At 44.2% G+C, this 19,960-nt stretch overlaps 1 protein-coding gene across 2 annotated transcripts in view; it reads right to left on the minus strand.

The window, feature by feature from the left end:
* Positions 1–19,960, minus strand: part of NAB1 (NGFI-A binding protein 1) — a 57,895-nt gene that overhangs the window by 14,618 nt on the left and 23,317 nt on the right. The window contains exons 1-2 of one of the 2 annotated variants that reach the window (XM_067298945.1): positions 11,847–12,055; positions 5,310–6,143 (exon numbers count right to left, since the gene is read on the minus strand). In XM_067298945.1, coding sequence (XP_067155046.1) covers positions 5,310–6,128 — 819 coding nt within the window. In that variant the 5' untranslated portion in view covers positions 6,129–6,143; positions 11,847–12,055. Of the gene's footprint in view, positions 1–5,309; positions 6,144–11,846; positions 12,056–19,960 lie in introns of those variants that run through there. The other variant, XM_013952206.2, reaches the window with a different exon arrangement.

Raw genomic sequence — 19,960 nt, forward strand, 5'->3', positions numbered from 1 at the left:
CTTGTGCTTGATCCCAGAATTAATTAAATTTCAGTATAAAACAGTAGCTCTGAATGTTCACAGTGTTTGGCTCCCAAAGCCTCATTTACAGGGAATACTATTTTTATAAATGCAATATGCCCAGGACTTGAAAAAAAAGCCTACTGACAGTGTGGGTACAGATGGCTTTCCCTGGTGAATACGGCATAAATTCCGTTGAAGGTGATGGTTTAAGAAATGATTAAACTTTTTTTAGCTATGTTTCTCACCCTTATGTTTGTGAAGACTATCTTCAGACATGAAATGAATGTAACTTGTTTCAAGGATGTTTTCCTGAGCCTGGTGGGACACATTTCTAGAGCCTCTGCTGCTGGCAACAGTTTCATAAAGAGGCAAAAAAACAGCCTTAACTTAAGGCTCAAAATGGTTTTGCAATGCTCTTCAGAAGCCTACAGGAAGTGGTGATACTGTCACAAATTACACCAGCTTAACAATACTGCCGTCCGAAAAGCCTATGATCAGCAGTGAGGACAAACATCCAAACTTTTTATGAGAGGAGAGAAATCAAAACCCAGATGTTGGAGATGCTGTATAAGAGATTCCCTGCTCCTTGCAGAGGAAGCAGGAGCTGAAGAGACCTGCTCCTCAGCTGAGGAATGGTTAGCACTTGCAATTAGACATAACACCAAGCAGACAACGTACTACTACAGGTATTTTCTCCAAAGGGCCTTTGGTTTTGGAAATTAAGCTGCTTTGAAGGGACAGGGCTTCTCACAAACCAACGATCATTATGTTCCGTATCTGCCTCAGGCTAGTGAATACTGTAAGGCAACTAGGCTTTTCACAGCAGTCAGCATGCTCATCATGGATTGAGTTGTGTCATTCTCAGTCCTTGACCTAACAGGGCTGGCAGTGTAAGAGAGCAACTGCAGTTCAGTGCAGAGGAGGATGTGGCTGATGGCAGGCAGAAATTACACGCCTGTGACCCCAAACTCCCAAAACACAGCTCTTACCAGAAGCTTTTTCCATAGAAGCAGATGGGCAGTGAAGTGGAGGACAGACCAGCAGACCTGCAGCTACATGGAGTCTTTTGGCACAAAGGCAATGATACTCAGTTCTTTACCCTGCATTACTGGCAAATTAAACCATAAAGGCCAGCAACTCACCTAAACTACTGCAAAGTCCATCCCTGAAGGATGGAAGCTGTCACATAACATGAACATAACAGACATATGCTGTCTTTAACCACAGTTCTTGATATCATCTGAATTAGAAAAACAGATCTGCTCTAATGTGATGCTAGTTCTCTGGGAGGTTAAAAAAACAAAAATATGTATCAGAAGAGCTGAGATTCTCTCAGCAGTGAGTGCCTATGCAGTATTTCTAGTAAAATCTCACAAGAAACTGCTGTTCCTGGTATTTCACAAGCATTTTTTCCTGTTTTAGCATCTGTTTAGCATCTGATGTGATAAGTACATTTCCTGTGATACCTGAATGTTAATCAGAGTGCAAACATGTCTTTTAACATGTAAGCTGGATATATTGCCTGATCCCATAGTCTCTGTAGAATCAAAAATCTCACAGAAACCAGATGTACAAAGCTGAAAAGTTTAGGTTTAATCTGTGAAACATCTCCTGGTTACTATGTTTCTACAATATAGTGTAGTAAAATAACAATTTATTTCCCATTAGACAGAAGCAGTTGTTCTATAATGTCTATCTTTTCAGAAAGAACACCAAAAAACCCACAAACACAGAGGATTAAAACAACACTTATGAAAAAAATTGCTACCCAAAGTCAGTATTAATTTCTGTAACAGCAATAGCTGTTACTTTGCACAGGATAATATGGTTAATGCTTACAAAATAGCTCAGGTTATTTTTTATATCTTGCTAAAGTGTTGAGAGGTTGCAAACAACTGAAGAGACTGAAAATGTTTTGGGTACTTGCAGGCAAATTCTGTTTACCCTAATACATGAGAAAAGCCCAATGTTTGTTTGTTTTTTCTGGTTTCTTCTTTCAGGTCGCATTAAGACTTACCAAATTGAAGTACACTGTGCTTCCTCCCTTTTCAGGAGGCATGATACTACAGCTAGAAAGTATTGTATGCCGAAAAATGATTGCCTTCACTGGAAACCCCAATGATACAGAGTAGTACATAACCATAGAGACTATACAGAAAAGGAGGGATATATACCAGATATATACTGGATATATTCCCACCTAATAGGGTTCACAGATTCTCCCACTAAAAACACATTAACAAATGCCAAGCCCTAATTTCGGTGAGTCAGCAAAAGAAAAGGAAGACACTGAAACTAAATTCATTACTTGTATTTCTTCTTCTCATTTCTCACACCATGCGTCTTAAACAGGATTTTATTCTGTTTTATAGGTAGCTAGACAAGCACCGAAATATTAACACACCAATTACAAATCTGACTCAAACATGCAAGAGTCACCGAGTTCAAGGGCAAGCCTCATACTCATCCTTCTTTCACTCCAATCTAAAACATCAAGTACTCTCCATACATGAAAAGCTATGCAATACTGAAACAATGGGTGGATGGATTAAGGACAGTGTATTTATTAGTTTTGGAACTAATACTTTCCAAAGATTCTGCATCAGATTTTATGCTAGATCAGTTCTGTATGTAGATAATCCTACCGAACCAGTAACACACACTTTCAAAATGACTCAATATCCACTGCACTCATCGGCTTCTAACAGCAGCTGAAGACCTCTGAGAGACTTCAGTGCTCACATTATAACACAGCAACAGCAATAACCTCAATAGTTTACCACTAAGAATTCCATCAAGTTTGAGTTAAATCTATATGCAACTCCATTCTGCTCTGGAAGTCAGAGATGCCATGACCTTCTCCTTAAGAAGCTATACACTACTTAAGCTTTCTAAATTCATGGTGAAGTTTATTCAGTTGTTCATTGCCAGATGCAAAGAGAAACCTTGACTGTGAGGCAGAATGACAGGCTTGGAATGTATTAACACACGTAGAAACACAGCATCAAGACAAGCAGAAACTTACCTTCCTAGTTGTTTGAGGTCCTTCCTTCCCCAGGGAATTGTTTAAAAGTCATTGAAAATAAAAAGCCATTAAAGTTGAATTTACAAAAGGCAATGTCTGGTTTAGTAAATTTTAAACAAAAAGTGGTCTCATTGGCCGTGTATATTAAAACAGATTTGTATATTCACTACTTTAAAATGGAAATGGAAAGCAAGCTGTTCAAGAGAAAACTTTGTGAAATATGGCTTTAAAAAAAGAAGTCAACCCATTATGAGAAAATTCTTCTCATTTGCACATGTGCAGTTCCCACCAAGCTTAAAGAGGCCCCACATGCATAACAGAGCCAGAAGTCAACCACATATTCCTTTGATCTTGTGCCCTTAATCAGAGATAGTGATAGAAACATTTCCTAAAGCCAAACCACGCTCTCATTCCACTTTTAAATATGGCTTTACAGTGATGTAGTAAAGATCTGTAGGGCCATATTAACACACAGTAACAGAGGAGAGCAATCCTCCTTTCCCCCAGTTCTTTGCTACACTGCCCCTTGAAACTACTCCCCCAGCTTCTCAGAGCCACTCTTGAGCCTACTGTACATTTTACATAAATGCTGACCCAGCATTATGCTGCTGGATGCCAGGGAATTATACCTATGACGAGTCTGCCCAGCTTTGATAGTATTTCCACAGTGGCTACCCCAGAGAGAAAGAGACTGCAAAAGCACACTGCTGTACATGCCGTAAATCTTGAGTGTCTCCACCCTAAGGTAAGGGAAATGCCATTTGCCCCACTCCAAATTGTACAGCAAAGTACATGGGTCATCTACCAAACCAAGCCCTTCATGTCCTGCCTCCATCTCTTAAGCAACTTGTCCTGTTACAGGAGAGACTTCTGCAGGGACAGAGGTTATAGTAAGACAAGATTTGTTCTCACGCACTGGACAAATTCATAGGTATACATATTCAACACAAAGCAGATACGTGAAAGCTGCACAACTAAAACTGTGCAGCATAGATGTGGCTGACTACTGGTAAGTTCCCTTGGAAGCGTCTCCCCAGTCTGTAGTAACAAGTCCTTTGAAGTCACTGCTGGTGATGTGCAATTGCTCCATAAGTGTAAATACACAAGCAGAAAGCTAAATAAGTGTTCTTTGTTTTCATTTCCTCTCGTCCTTCTCTCAAAAGCATAAAGAGAATCTACTCTACGAATAACACGCATACACAACTTCTTTCTGAAGTGAAAAAAAGTGTAAAACTAGTACAATTTTTTGCCACCCCTGTAACATAAACACTGCCTCTCCTTTGGGGAGCTAAGTCTTACACGCCAAATTTTAAATCCAACTGAAATTTTGCAATCACTTAACTGTGAAAATGCTGATGCAGCATTCATATCAGCAGTGTTTTGGCACTGCTTTGAATTAATGTTTGTTCTCCTCCTGTACTGTAGTTCGGCACTAGGGAACTATTCCCAACACAGACACACCTACTGCATTACAACATATGCAGTGTGAGCTTAAAGAAAGCAAGAACAGAAATGAAGCAGGCCTGCATGCATTTTTAAGAATAGGAGAGAACACAGATGCTCTGCAGGTACTGAAGAACAAATGTATAGATTACAGTCACCCTCAATACTGAAGACAGTCCTTTCCCTTCCTCCTCACAGCTCTCAGTCTGCACTTCACTCGACTGCCTAAGACCACCATGCCCAAAGAAACACAGACGTTGTACAAATAAGCTTCATCCCAATCCAGAAAAGTAACCAGATTTAGGGACCTCATCAGCCGAATTCTCTAAGTTGCACAAGATATAGAGCAGGGTCTACAAGTGAGGAAAGACAACAGTGTAGTAACCAAGCCAGGTGAACTTGTTATAGAAACAAACCATTTTAGTTATCTTCAAAACAACCAGTGTATTCTCAAAGGGGCAGGGGAATATAAAGACAGGACTGGTTTAGAAACATGCCGAATGCTCAGACTCCCAAGGGACAAGCTCTGTGCAATACTGGTTGCTATTTCAATGTCAAGCTGTTTCAAGCCTCTGTTTGACAGACCATACCAGTGACTGAGCACTCTGATGATACAAAGTTGACATCATCAGCGCATACACGCACACACACCCAAGAAAGGGTACTCCTACTTCACCTGAGACTTCTGTTCCAGGGCAGGGCCAGTATGGCCCTTGCAGACACAAAATTCTCATTACTCAGTGAGAAATATCTGTATGAAAAGTGTACCCTATAAACAGCATCTCATAAAAGAAGTAGGAATAGGGGAAGAAGCTCACTGCAGCTCAAGGGATTTTACCTCATGGAGGGTGAGATGCTTGCCATCCTTTCTTTTCGAGTCAAATCTGCCATATATTGCACTGTACTTCCTGATCTCCTCCTCTTTGTGAGGGTCCTCATCACTCATCTCAAAGATGTGACCAATCATCTTTGCCAGTTTCTTATTTGTTTTCAGTAACTCCTTGACTTCATTCAAGTCACTTTTGGGCAGGGAGGGAACCATACGTTCCACGCATTCAGCAACTGACAGAGCAGCAGCGGCATCCAGGGTCTCACTGTTTTCCTTTGGTGAAGCTGGAGAGCCAAGGTCAGCTGGGGAAAGACTATGTTCACTCTCTGTAGTGTGATGTCCTTGCCAGAGTCTTGGTTCATTGCCACTCTGCAGCGATAAGCTCCCCACCACGTCGGATTTGCTTGCACCCACGCTTTGCACGCATGTAGTGGCAGCACATTTTGGAATCTTCAAGTGAGGCTCTCTGGTACTACTGTTCCTTTCGTAACTACTGCAGGATATCCCCAGCCAAGCAGGAGACCCTTCTGGCAGTTTATATATTGGAATGCTACTGACCGGTAAGGAAGTGAGAGGCTGGTTAAAAAGACCAGGGTTCGTGACCCAGTCCCTCAAAGCCTTCTGCAGCCTTCGGACATGAAGGGGCTTGCTAGCCATGCCTACAAGAGCCATTATCTCCAAAAACTCCTCTTCACCTGCTTCACAGAGCTGCTGCACATCATCACCACCCTGCTGAATGAAGGCATCAAAGTAGAATAAGAGATTTGCTTTTTGCAGTATTCGATACAGCTGCAATTCCCCAAGGGTTCTGGGTAAGGCTGACGCCATCACGGATGACAGAACCTGCAAACAGAAAAAAGAGAGGATGAGCAGAGTGCCAACATTAAGATGCATTTCCCCCCACCCCCATCCTTCCTAGATTTAAGACTGTTAAAGGACAAGATATTCTCTCTCATTATAGGAGCACATATCGAAACAAAGAAAGGGGCTATAGTTTTCTTTTTCAACTAGTTAACGCTATCAAGCAAGAGACTTCTTTCAGAAACAGAGTGGATAACTGAAACATTGGAGGGGGGGGAAATTCAGCAGATAGTTGCAGTGCACCTACAAAGATGATTCAAACATGAAGCCAGCTTGTTTTCAGCATTCCCACTTCATGTTTGTTCCCAAGAATGTCACTCAATATTGCTCACTGCTTCTGCTTGGCTCTTCTTTATATCTTCAGATCAAAATGATCATAAAACAAGCCGAACAATTACTGAATACTTGATCCCTGAATACCTCGGTTTTGACTCTCTTTAGTTCTCAACTCAATTTCCCCAACAGCATGGAGGACTGTAAGAGGAAAGCAAGGAAGAAGTGCTTTACAGAACCCCAGAATATTAATAAAGGTGGGTCAGTAAAAGGGTATTTCAGAACTAAGCATTTCTACAGTTTTCCCCCCTTCTAAACAAAAAGAATCTAACGCCTCTGCTGACCTTAATTATGGCAGCAACATCCACAGAAAAAGCAAAAGTTCTGATGGCTTTCAACATCCATAGTTTAAAAACATTTTGAATTCACCTGCCTGTTCTGTTTACTCACAGGCCTGCACATCACTGATACTTATGACATGAAATACCATTCAGCAACACAGTAGTTGTGCTCTGAAGGCTCCCAACAGACAAACTGCAGCAGTATTCTACCCTTATGGCTGCAGAAAAATCATTTCCCCAAGTTTCAACTACAAAAAACACTGTTTCCATGAAACCCATGTTATCCACAGTTATCCTGCAAATAATAAACACTCCAGAGAATTCTAAGATCACACACACATCCCCCTCTTAATTCCACAATGGCTTTCACAACTACAAGCAGATAATTTCCAGTCTTACTGTATTAAGCTAAACCACCAATCAATAAAATCTGAAGCATGTAATTTGTAGTTGCTTACGAAAGTAACAGAACTAAAGTATGGAGCTAGTCTGCTAACATTACTCTGGCCCTGCTATCACTTTGCACTTAAAACAGACAGAGTAGTAACCTAAAAATCAGCACTTACGGAACAATCTGTACACACTGCACATTATTAAAACGGTCTCCGAAAGACCAAACAAAAAAACCACCCAAAACTGATGCAAGAATGAATTTGTGTGCACAGCAGAAGACTGCTAATCAGAAGTAATAATGAGGCAGAAATTACTCTTACATGTTACGTGCTTTTGCCATCAACATTCTTCAGCAACTCAAAATAAATGTAAACATGTAAGATGAACAGAACTCAACTTCTATTCAACATGTACCTGAAAGAGCAGGCTTTTGTTACAAAGCTTTGATTACATTCTTCTAATGAAAACTAAAATTAGGAGGCCAACAGAAACTTTACAAAATGTACATGGCAGCAAATACTTGCAAATATAATCTTTTCAGGAAAAAAAGGAGGGGGGGAACCAGCTGCATATGTTGTTGTTTGTAAGCAGGTATTTATAAAACAGAATGGACCAAATTAGCCATTTAGATATGAGCAACCACATCAAAGAGCTACTGGTTAGATCAAGACCTAATAAATTGTACACTTTAGAACTCTGGATGAATCTGGAGACATTCAAGTGTTACGTATTTTAGAAACACAGTTTAACTGTAGAAAACAATAGTGAACTGCAGAAAAACAGTTAAGTACTGTCTAAACTCAAAAATGTGAGCTTCAATGAGGAAGCTCACTTCAGAAAATCCTTTAAATGCTACATAATTCAGTATCTTGAAAATTGTCATTACTTCTCAAAAGTTCTTTCCATACAAACTTTGACAAGGCAAACATCACTAACAGCTGGTGTAACAGTGATATTTCAGTAAACTGTTTCTGTCTTCCCATTTCACATCCTATGTCAACTTTCTCCCATCAATACCAGAAATTAACTTCTATAACTGTTACAAGAATACCCATTTGCTCTGAAAGTCATCCATCTTTACACAAAATCTACATAAATCTACATAAATGGACTTTGTGCAGAAAAGTAAATTGAATTCTGAGAAGAAAGTGGCAGTGGAATTACACACAGCCCAAGAGCTCCAGGCAAGGCACGGAGCTAATTTTTCCAGCCCACAGGCTGGAAGAAGCAGCAATAGCCCATGAACAGTCTTCACCTAGAGGCTTCTAATCAACAAATCTCCTCATGACAGATAAAACTGGATTAATATGTAGTATGGAGGCGTCAGCAGCAAGTCCACAGTTCAGACTGTACTGAGATTTGCATTTAAAGCAAGACTGAAATCCCTCTGTTTTGCACTTTAAAGACTGATTTTGTTTTCCAAATTTAGCACAGTAACTCCTGAGAGGACCATGCAAATTTTCCATTTAAGATCGCTACTAATTTCTGCAGAGAAGACATTTTCAAACACTCCTCTTTTTGACCTCTCTTCTCCTCTCATTAAATCTAGTTCCTTTAGTTCATCTGCTCTCACCCCGACAACATCCCAAGTACTTCTGAACTTACAAAACAGAAACGGTCCCTCCCCTCTTCAAGATGGCCTTGCTACACGGCCAACTACACTGGTTTTCGGATGTTACTGGTCCGTCCCACTGGCTCGGCTCAGCTCACAGACTACAAAGCCAGGCAAGAACATAAGCTAGTCAGCGTGGAAGATGATGATGAGGATCAGCAAGGAAAACAGTCCGTGGGAACCAGATGGGACTGCCGAGCCAGAGGGTACTGAGCACTGCTATTGCTGCCTGGCTCTGCCAACCTATCAGGCAATGTCAAAGCTTTAGTGCGCCCACTGCTCAGGTCTCAGTGCCACACATCTTTCAGGTGACCTGTAAGCAGCATCTAAGAGACCTAAAGTTTTGTTTTCCATTACTGTTATTCCCACTTCTTGATGCAGCAGCGAAAGTGCTTTTGGGGCAAAGACTAAAAAAAATGAGAAGAGGTTAAGCAATGAGAAGACACAGAGCAAGCACACATCCAGGAAACTTGTGCATGCTCCTGACCAAGGAGGGCACCCTGTGTAAGGCCAGGAGACACCACATGCATTTCCCCTCTTCCACAGTATCCTTGGTAAGTCATAGGCCTTCTCATCTGCAATCCAAAATAAATCTGGTTCAGGAGCAGCAGCCTGGTAACATCCTCTGGCAAACTACAAGAAGCTAAGCAGAATGAGCTGCTGCCTTAGGAGAGAGACAGCAGATCTTCTTCTAAGGTATGTCCAACTGCAAACCCTTTCATGGCAAGAGACAGGAATGTAAAGCTGATATTGGAAGGTGTGCAAGAATAAATTAATGCAGTGATGGCAGTATGAGCTGTTATTTCTCCATGTCTTTGCTCATTCTCCACGATATATAGTAGGGAAAGACAGCTTGAGAACTGAAGCTCAGAAGGAGGGGATGGGGGGGGGGGGGACAGAAATATAAAAATAATAGAGTATACCAGTAAGGAGTGTGGGAACACATAAGGAAGTGCAGTTGTCATTTACATTTTTCACTTACAAAAACAAAAGGTAGGAAATTCCCTATAACAAAAAAAGCTGTTTAAAATACATTTAAGGTTGCATACTGTTATAGCCACAGAAGAACCAGGAAATCACAAGTTAAATCTTCACTCAGCCTTTGCAACCCACAACCATGCATTCTCATTTTCCATATTACCTCATTCATATTCCCAGCCTACCACCCCATACCCTCCGCTCCAGACACTGGATGTCACCTTAACTCCGACCACAAATATAACTCCTACCAAAAAGAAAAACAACAACAATGACACCACAGCACTACTAAATATTTGTAAATAATCAGTGCCAGAATTACAATGCACTGCTGCAACCGACTCCATATACAAAGACAAACTGCTTTGACAGCAGCCCAGCTCAACATTTTAAACAACTGGAAAACACCCATTTCAACCCATTCCGCACTGTCAGAGTTCAAAGCTGCACATTTCCTGGAGGTAGCAGGGAGGACGCAGAGCTGCAGTAAGCAGGTGGTGGACAGTGAGGAGGTAGTTTGGAGACAGAAAACTCAGAGTTGTGCGATATAAGCATAGGGTGAGGACTTATCTAGTTTTCCTGCCTTTTTTTTAAATGGTTGCACTAGAAGTAAAAGCGATTGAGCAACCCTAACTGATTTTTAGAAGTATTATTTCAGGTGAAATATGTTTGAGCTGTCACCAATTAAGTTAGGAATATGCATAAGGAAAAAGTGTGGAACATCAAATTCTTGTATTTGAGGCAAAAGTGATTATTTCATAATATATCTTGATCACTTTGGGCGTTTTGAAAAGTCTCTGAAGACAAACTGGATTTGGATTTGAGAGCTGGCTGCTTTGCATATTCATTACATTTCTGCAGCATTTCCAAAGGACTTTTAGCAGGAGAAGAAAATTACATGTAGCTGCAGTAGCTAGACTTAACAAATTAAATAGTCTTGTCTAGCTCTTAAGTGTGCCAAAATACAATCTATTAAATTTCATATTCAAATACAGATGTATATCTTGCTGCAACTAATAAGAAACTTGAAGCATGCAACAGTCACATAAAGAAAAAAAAAATGAAGCCCAAATACTTAACAATTCCCAAGTATTCACTAGGATTGTTCCATCTCGAGTTCACCTTGCCGTGCCAAAGTAATCCAGAGGGCTTTATTTACAGCTCCTAAGTATTAGTTACCACCAAACCGCAGCTCTGATCTCCACACAGCTGTGACAGACTGGTTAACAGAGCTGATGGGAAGAAGGGGAAAGAAAAACAAAAGCAAAAGAAGTAGGTGTGTGTGTGGGGGGGGGAGGGGGCTTAAATCTGTATTTATGCCGATACAGACTCTACAGTCTTTAAGTTTGATAACAAAAATATGCCTAAACACGGAAGACCAATAATATCCTTTGAAGAGTAACGCAAGTCCCTCATCCTTTGTGCCATGCCGTATTCAGACTCTGGTGGGGGAAAAAACCCTCTCAAAAAAAAAAATATATATATATATAGATATATATATTTTTTTCCACAGGCCGGTTTATTAGGGGATGGCTCTCCGTGAAGGCAGCACGCACCCGAGCGCACACATTTCGGTATACGTGGGCGTACGTGCCGGAGATGAAGCAACCCCAGCACCTAAGTGCAGAAGTGCCCAGTGCCGCCCGCCGGCTCCGGCGGGGGCAGCTTTGAAGTCGCCCGGGCGCAACGGCCGCGCCGGGGCCCCAACGGCCGCCGGGGCGGGGGGGGGGGAGGGGCAGGGGGCCGGGGCGCAGCGCGGCCGGGCCGCCCCCGCCCCGGGCGCAGACTCCGCGGGGACGTTTCCGCACTTTCCGCCCCCTCCCTCGCTCATCCCTCCCTGGCGCTGGATTTCTCCGGGAATCACCCACACACGCACACCCCCCGCCCGCCCGCTCCTTCCGGCGAGCCGCGAGCGGCGGCGAGGAGCGGCGCAAACGCGGGGCAGGCGCGGCGCTGCCGCTGCCCCGGCTCCGTCCCGCCGCCGCGGCCCCCGCGCCGCCCCGCACCGGCCCGGCCGCGCGGCAACTTCGCGCCCGGCGCCGCCCCGCGGCCCCGGGCGGCGCCCCCCCGGCGGCGGCACGTACGTACTTCGCAGCAGGCCGCCGCCGCGGGCCGCCCGGGGCGCTCCTCGATGCCGTCCCGCCGCCGCAGCCTCAGCCCCGCAGAAGTTCCTGCCAGCGGCCCCCCCGCCTGCGCGCCGCCGGCCCAGGCTCCTCCTTCCCCATCGAGGGGGCGGGTGGGCGAGCCCGTCCCCGCCACCGCCTCGCTCCCGCCGGGGGGCCGCGCGGCCGCCCCGCCGCCGCCGCGCAGCGCCGCGCAGCCCGCCTCGTCGCGGACGCAGCTGCCGTGCGCGGGGGCGGGGGGAGCGGCCCGCGGCGCCCCCGCCCCGCGCCCCCGCCGCCCCCTCCTGCGCGGTCACGTGGGCAGGGCCCGCTCCCGCCGCCCGCCCACGCGCGGCCGCCGCGTGACGCAGCGCCTGGCGGGGGCCGCCGCCGCGCGGGGGCGGGGGCGTGCCCGGCCCTGCCCCCTCCCCCCGCGACCGCTGCCGCCGGGAGCGCGCGGCTGCCTGCGCCGTGGGGCCGTTGGCCGCCGGTGCCGCGCCGCGCCGTGGGGGGGTGGCGCGGGGCGGGGGCACCGGCGGGCCGGGGGCGCGGCCGCAGCCGCGACGCTGTGCCGGGCGCGGGGCGGGCAGGCGGCCGCCGCACGCGGCCTCGCTCGTGCCCGGGCCCCTGCGCGGCGGCGGGCTGTGCTGCAGCGGCGCGGCGCGGGCGCAGGGCCCGCAGGAGCTGGCTGGGGCGGGCGGGCGGGCGGCCTCGCCGCTGGCGCGGGGTCGCGGCGGGGCCGGCACCGCTCAGCCGCTGCCAGCGCGGCCTCCCGGAGCCGCCGCGGGCCTGGAAGCAGGCCGCAAGGCGTCGGTGCCCGCTCCCCGTGCCGCCCCCTGCGCGCTGAAACACTAGCGACTGACCCGCTCGTTAATGAAGCGCGAAGTCCGTAGAAGGGGACGTGCCTGTGGCTGCGGTTCAGTAACGCTGTGCGACGGCCTGAAAATCACCCCGCAGCATGGGGAAAGCGCGCCTGCCACGTGCGGCGCGGCCTCGCCCGGCAGGGACTTCCCTGAAGGTGGGCAGCACGGTTGGCAAATTTTCCTCGGAAGGAAGAAGGAAGGAAGGAAGGAAGGAAGTCCTCACGCCTCATAAGAACTTAGGTATCTAAGATGAATGACTTACGCGCACTCCGTAAAATGCATTTAAATACTTTTTCTAATGGCAGGGCACAAGATACTGAGCTATACACACAGTAAAGAATAAAGAAGTCGATCCTTTTTGCCTAGCAACTTTCAGGAAACCTTCTTTCGGACGTCTGGGTTTTAGTGATACCATCTAACAGCGACAGCTCAGGGCTACTTCAGGCAGGGATGTCCAGCATCTCTGCCTACAGTTTTGTTAGATAATCGTGATTATCCATTTGATTACCCTTTTGTAGTTTAAAATGGTGGTAATCCATTTGATTACCCGGTTATAGTTTTCTTCTTTGTAAAATCTTGACATAAAAAATGTAATACAACAATGAGAGACTGTATTCTTGCTCATCACCTACAACAGTCTTGGCTAGGCTGGGATCAAAATTTGGTTCTTGTTCTAAGGTACCACCATATCATTAGAATTTCTTCTTTTTTATGTTTTTTAAACTATTTAAATACCATCAGACCAAATAAAGTGAGAACAAATTCATTTTTTTTTACTGTATTTAACTCATCAAAAGTAGATCAAAATCTGAGTTTGTAATAGTGAAAATCTTATTTAGTGTAAATAACAAAAGAAAAAGGATGAAATGTCAAAACTTAAAGAGGCAGAAAAAAAACTTCAGTGAAATATGTTTATTTCTTAGGCTATGTACAGTTTTTTTCATAGCCAGAAATATCTATCACACTCATGACTGTTTCCTTTCTGTTTTCATTGCCTTCAAATCAATACATTGGCTATCAAAACACTTCATTGTAATTCACAGTTGTTTGTCTGACAGAAGAGGTACTGGTGTACAAGGAAGCTGAGTCACATACTAACTCTTTGGTTACCATATTCAAATCAAATTGAATTTGTGTTTCAGTTTTTCATGTAGAAGTCTTGCAGGCTTTGAAGCATCTTATTGATGAACCTATGGCAAATCACCATCATATAAACTATGTGGAGGCATCTGAAAATTAATATATGATCTAAGCATGAGGGTGAAACTGTTAAGTTTTCAAAAGATACAGGACTGAACTCTGAAGCTGGGGAAATGCAAGACCCTCCCCAAAGACGGAGACTTTATACTGATACAACAGGTCAACTTAACTTTTTTATGGTTCCTCATGGTAAATCTGCCTTTTTTCTTAGACTAAGTGCTAGTATTAGCTAAGTTTATAAAATAACAGATATTTACCCAACAAAGGGCAAATAAAGTACTTACTTACACCTTTGTGCTCACACCTAAATGATAGTACTTTTTCACTCAAAAGCTGCTTTTAAAACTTCTCCAGGGCATTGTCCTGAAGGTAGTTTCCCTTCTTTATACCCATGTACCATAAACTTTATATACCATAAACTCTAACAACCTACATTCCTGTTGTAGGATTTTTTTCCTATTCTTTTAAAGTAGTTCTGGCCAACTAACTATATTACTTTGCATTAAGACTGTTCACATTGCTGTAAAGCTTCCCGTGGTGAACTCTGCCTGAAGATTTTTGACCCAGACCCTCTGAGCACTAGCACGGCTACACAAGGCCCCTCTGTTGCTCTCATTGTCTTTCCCTCTGCCCACATATCCACAGTATGGACGGGTGGGAGTGCTGAGGGAGTGAATACTCCATTTGCATTGTATCCTGTGATCAAGAAATAGGCATGTTACTCTTGAGGTTGCTGTTCTGTTTGACAAATCAGTGCCACAGATCAGCAGTTGCCCAATCCTAAAACCACTCCCCAGGTAAAACTGCCACTGATTTTACAAAAGTAACGTCGCCTGAGGAAAAATATCTGTTGCATGTAGAAATGGACAGTGCTGGCATTTGGAGCTTCTCTACAAAACAGAAGCATGGGCAGACTACCTTTTGCTTGAAATTGAAATGACTGTAGCAGTGTCTTTTACGTTGGGGTGTGATCCAGTATCCCAGTGGAGTAGACAAAAGGGTGCAGGCAGCTTTTCTTCCTGGCATACTGTGTTTCCCATGAGAAAACTCAATTGTGCATTGCCCAGCAAAACCACAGAAATGTTCACAGTGCTGCCTTCTCTCCTCCCACTCAAAATGTTTTTGCATATGCCCTTAGGCACTACAATCATGGTAATTAAAGCTGTAAAATATTATTAGTATCACACTTCTATAGACTTTTCATCCAGAATGCTTTATATATCATGCACACAGTGCAAGAGAAATGCAGCCACTTCTGTGGAGAAAAGGGGCAGTGACAGTGCATATCAAGATGGGGAGTAAAATTTTCACCAGGGATGTTTGATGCAAATCCCTTCTCCTGCAAGATGTTCCCAGGAGCCCTCTGAAGTCCACCCAGCGCAATCCTGTACAGGGACTCGGGCAGAGAGCTTGCACGCGGGAAGTCACCTGGAACACAGTGTTCCTATCTTAGAGAAAGAGAGGCTAAATTCATTTCTTTGGGAGCATTCAAATTGGCTAGCACAGATGCTTAGAAGACCTAGTCATGCTTCTGACAGCTGCCCAAGAAGGATGTGTAAATCCGTCTTGTCCTGGACCGCTTAATATATCGGGGCAGATTTATGAGCAGACTAAGCAGGCTGTAACCCCCTATAACTGCCCGCTGTGGTGTGTGCTTGGAACAGAAATGGTTGCATATCTACGGAAATCTCACATCTTGCGCCTGCAAAGAGGAATAGGACAAACTCACTCTGCTGTCTTCCTTCTTGAGTAGATTTCAGAACACCAGGCAAAAAGCCAGAGGCAGCTGATGAGACAAATGGAGACTTCCCCAGCGAAAAGCAGGGAATTGTTTTTACGATGTTTTTTAGCTGTTTTTTAGCACTGTCCTATCATTACAATTCAAATACTTTTCTGCCCAGTACTGCTTCTGCTTACGTCCCAAGCAGTCCCACAGAGGACAAACCATTGAAGAATCTGATCCTTCCCCCAGATGTCCTGACGCCTGGAGCTAAAAGTCTCCTTTTGAGGATGTCTGCCTTGCACAAATGGGAAGGATGTGATGGAAAGAGCTCTTGTAATTTTATGGTTGGTTTTGTACTTTTGTATTATGGTTTTGAAATGGTTATACTATACTGAGTGGATAGGTTAAACCAAGACATTTTAACACTCAGAATATAAATAAATCATCAGGATCCAATGACTGAGGTAGCAGAACTTCAGTGCACAAGAGAACCTCTATTTCAGATCTCCTTTCTTGCTTAAAATGCTTTCATGCTATAGAGTAAATGTCAGAAATTTTAAGTCCCTTACCTAGCCTGAAGATTATCTAGTCCTATCTTCTCCGTGACACAAGCCATACATTTACAGAGTGCTCAAAAGTTTGTGATGAAAATACAGAAGTAATACATAAATAGCATACACCCACTTGCACTCAAATAAACTCACCTGACCTTCTACACATACCTTTTCTACCAGAGTGCTAAGGTATCTGGGTGGATATAACTTACACACAGAAGAGAGAAGAAAGGCTCTGCTTAAAATCCTTGCTAATTCCATGAAGTGCTTTGGCTCCTCATGACCTTCAAAGAATGAGAAATGGATTCATCGCCAAAATGCACAGATCTCCAGGCAGACATACTCTGCCACTCTTAATGGGCTCACTCATTGCTGTTTATTCCTGCCACAGAGGGCTCTGCAAGAAAGATGATATGGTCTGCCATATAAAATCTGCAAGACTGTGGAAAGCGTGTGTGTGCATGCGTGCATCTGTGTGTGTATATAAGGGAAGGTGAAGCACAGGGTTAGACAGGGGGCAACAACAGATCTGCTGTCACCTCTATCTCATGAAGCACCTAGGGAGCTGCGGGCAGGGAATATCTCTGCAGAAACTCATCCTTCCTTCCCAGCTGAGCGCACAGACCTTACCAGTACAGTCTGACTCTTTGATGTTCTTTCCGATTAAACAAAAAAGATTAAAAACACACATGGCATAGGGACACTTTCATAATATACAGAAGAAATATGCAGATGATCAGTCCTTTACTTCTTCAGATTCCCCAGATTGTGAGATTGACGAGGAGCCTGAGCAGGATACCAGTGCCATAGAATCAAAGAAAAAATCTGCAGCAAGCAATTATATTCAAGGAGGCAAGCCGGCAAGTCAGACCCAGAGGCAACTCCAAGGCTGCCAACACAGCAGCTGGTATAGCTCCCCGAGGAGCCGTGCGCAGAATGTCTCCACGGTTGATCCCAGCATCTCCGACTGCCACCAGAAGAGATGAGGGGAGGAGGAGGAGGAGGAGGAAGTGCTGAATGCAAGGGAGTATGTGCCACCTCTCCCCCTCGCTGCAGTCTGCTTCCTTCTGACAGGTCACAACTGCTAGCTAGGTCATAACACACACAGAAGTATTACTGAAAATGCATGTTGAAACATATTTCTCAAGGATGCTATTAATGCGTGTGAAGAAAACACTCAAAATGTTTGATGTTAATGGAGAAGACAAAAAATGCATTGCATAAGCACTTATTTTATTAGCTATCATTGAGGAGGCAGCAGGGTCTAGTGGCTAGAATGTATAATTGGGACCGGAGACAGCTGCACTCTCCTTCTAGCTCTCCTCCACCCTGGGGTGACTTCAGACAAGTTATTTTACCTTCCAGTACCTCAGTTTCCCCGTCTGGAAACTGGGGTAATGATTTGACTTCCTTAGTGAAGCAATTTTAGATCTACTGATGAAGAGTTCTAGGTAAGAGGTGAGGATTATTATTTAGCATCATGCATATTCATCACATTGTGCAATGGGCAGGATTTGCTGAGCAGATGACAGTAGTTGTTAAAGACCATGCCCCAGAAAGTTTGCAGTCCCCAAAACACACGTACGTATAAGCTCATGCAACACAATGAAGAACAAATATGGAGCAGGATGTGTTTTTGGCAGCTGTAACACCTCACTGAACACATGGCTAGCAAAAAGAGTTTTGAAAGAGAACTGACATGCCCAGTGCATGGAAATCAGAAGGTGGCTTCAAACTGGAAGGACAGTACAACCCCCTGCCACCACACACACATGTAGATGAGACAGTGAGCAACAGAGGTAAAGAAGACAGTCAAGAAGAAAGCTTGGGTGAAGATTAGGAAATGGAAGGGTGTGTAGGTTTCAGTGATGGCAGAAAGCTAGGCAGGATAGAGCAAAACTTGAAAAAAAAAAAGTTAAGCTTGACAGGAGAGTGGAAACCAGGAAAACAGGGCCAGGCTGACTAGAAGAGGAAATTATCTCATCAACACTGCAAGTAATATCTTTCTATTGATTTTCAAATTAATAGATTTTATGGCCAGAAGCAACTGTTTAAAATCATCATCGTCTGACCTCCTGTACCCTGAAAATCAAAGAATTTCATCTAGTCATTTGAATTAGATTAATCCTAGGTAAATAAAATAGCACATTCATTATAATTAGTTGAAGGGTACAGATTCATCACAAAGACCTGCGCAAGCATATTGTTCATAAAACAAGACTTTGCTAACATCGCTTAGTCTTCATCAAAACTGGCACAAATGTGGAAATGATTCCATATTAGAGCTGTGTCTCTGCAGTATTTAGCCATGCCTGTAACAGTCAATAAGAGCTGCTCAACTAAAAGTGCGTACCCCTCGGGAAATGCAGATCTCGCTGCTGTCCTCCTCTGAGGCACAGACAAAGGCAAAGCAATTTAAGCTTCCCCAGGTGAAGGTGCAGAAGGACTGCACAAAGGTCCTTGCACCATGAAGCTCCTGGCAAGACGCTCTATCCAAGGCACACGCTACGCTGCTGACACTATGCAGAGGGGCCTGCCTCGCACAGGGAGGAAGGGGAATGCAACCAGTTTTCAAGAACTGTATGTGCATGTATTTATATATAGTCGAATGGTTGCATATCTTTGTACAGTCCCTGTACCTTGGCACAGAAAGAGAAACTAGCTGACTGCCCAACATCAGTAGTTCCAGTCCTATTTTCAAAGGTCAGCATCTAAATTTTCATGAATTCCAGCAACAGCACTGAAAAGCTCCCCTTGGAGCTGTCCCTGCCAGGATAGCTGCAAGGATCTGATCAACTCAGCACATCTACCACGCTGAGACCGCTGGCAGCAGATCAGAGCAGCCAGTCATACTAGAAGCAGCGCAGGTATCTAAAGACAGGTACGAGTCACCTGAACAGGTCTTGATCTGCAAGGTTTCCACTGTCATCAGCTGTGAAACCAAGCTATGAATTGCACATTTGACCATCACATGCCCCATACACATCATTTCTTGCTAGACCAAGAAGCTACCAGTGCACATTTGTCTCTGGTGCCACTTATGTATGTCCCCTGGGAATAGTCCCAGGGCAAGAGCTGGGCAAAATACTTCTGATAACTAGGAAATTTGATTAAATATGGGATTTTAGAGAGATTGAACATCTTCACAAATTCAGTCTGCATTTGACAAATAGCTTCATCTGGAAAAACACTGGGAAGAGAAAGAACTTTTGAGATGTCAAAATATATGTTTCAACATTTTCAAATAACAGAGCTCAACTTTTTGTTTTGAAACACCCTGTTTCTGGTAAAAAGTGCCCTAAAACTTAAAGAAAAAAAAAATTGGAAAAAGCACTTTTAGGAACTCAATACTCTGAGTATTAAATGATTAATCATCATTTTTGGTTAAATTAACTGCTTTGGTGAAATAAAAAATATCTGTTTCATTTTGTATCACATATACGCATATAGGTGCAACAAAATGACTTGTGTTTTGGAAGGCCCAGAACTCAGTTCTACTTCTGTATCTTTCAGCCATAAAACCAAAAGGCCATTCTTCACCCAGTCCTACCGAAGATATGGGGAAAATGTGAAGAAATACATTAACAAATGGCAGAAAGGAATATAAAGCTGTGAGCACATTTAATGGCAAGTTTCACAGAGTGAGGCTTGTATGACGCTTCTCTGGAGGAAAGAGCAAGCACTGAAGAACTTGCAAACTTCCCCATGTAGTTACCACAGTTCAAACTGGGGCAAATTTTCATCCCTCCGACTCCTACGC

This window comes from Apteryx mantelli, chromosome 6 (genome assembly GCF_036417845.1).
Source record: "Apteryx mantelli isolate bAptMan1 chromosome 6, bAptMan1.hap1, whole genome shotgun sequence".
In the NCBI taxonomy this organism is placed as follows: Eukaryota; Metazoa; Chordata; class Aves; order Apterygiformes; family Apterygidae; genus Apteryx; species Apteryx mantelli.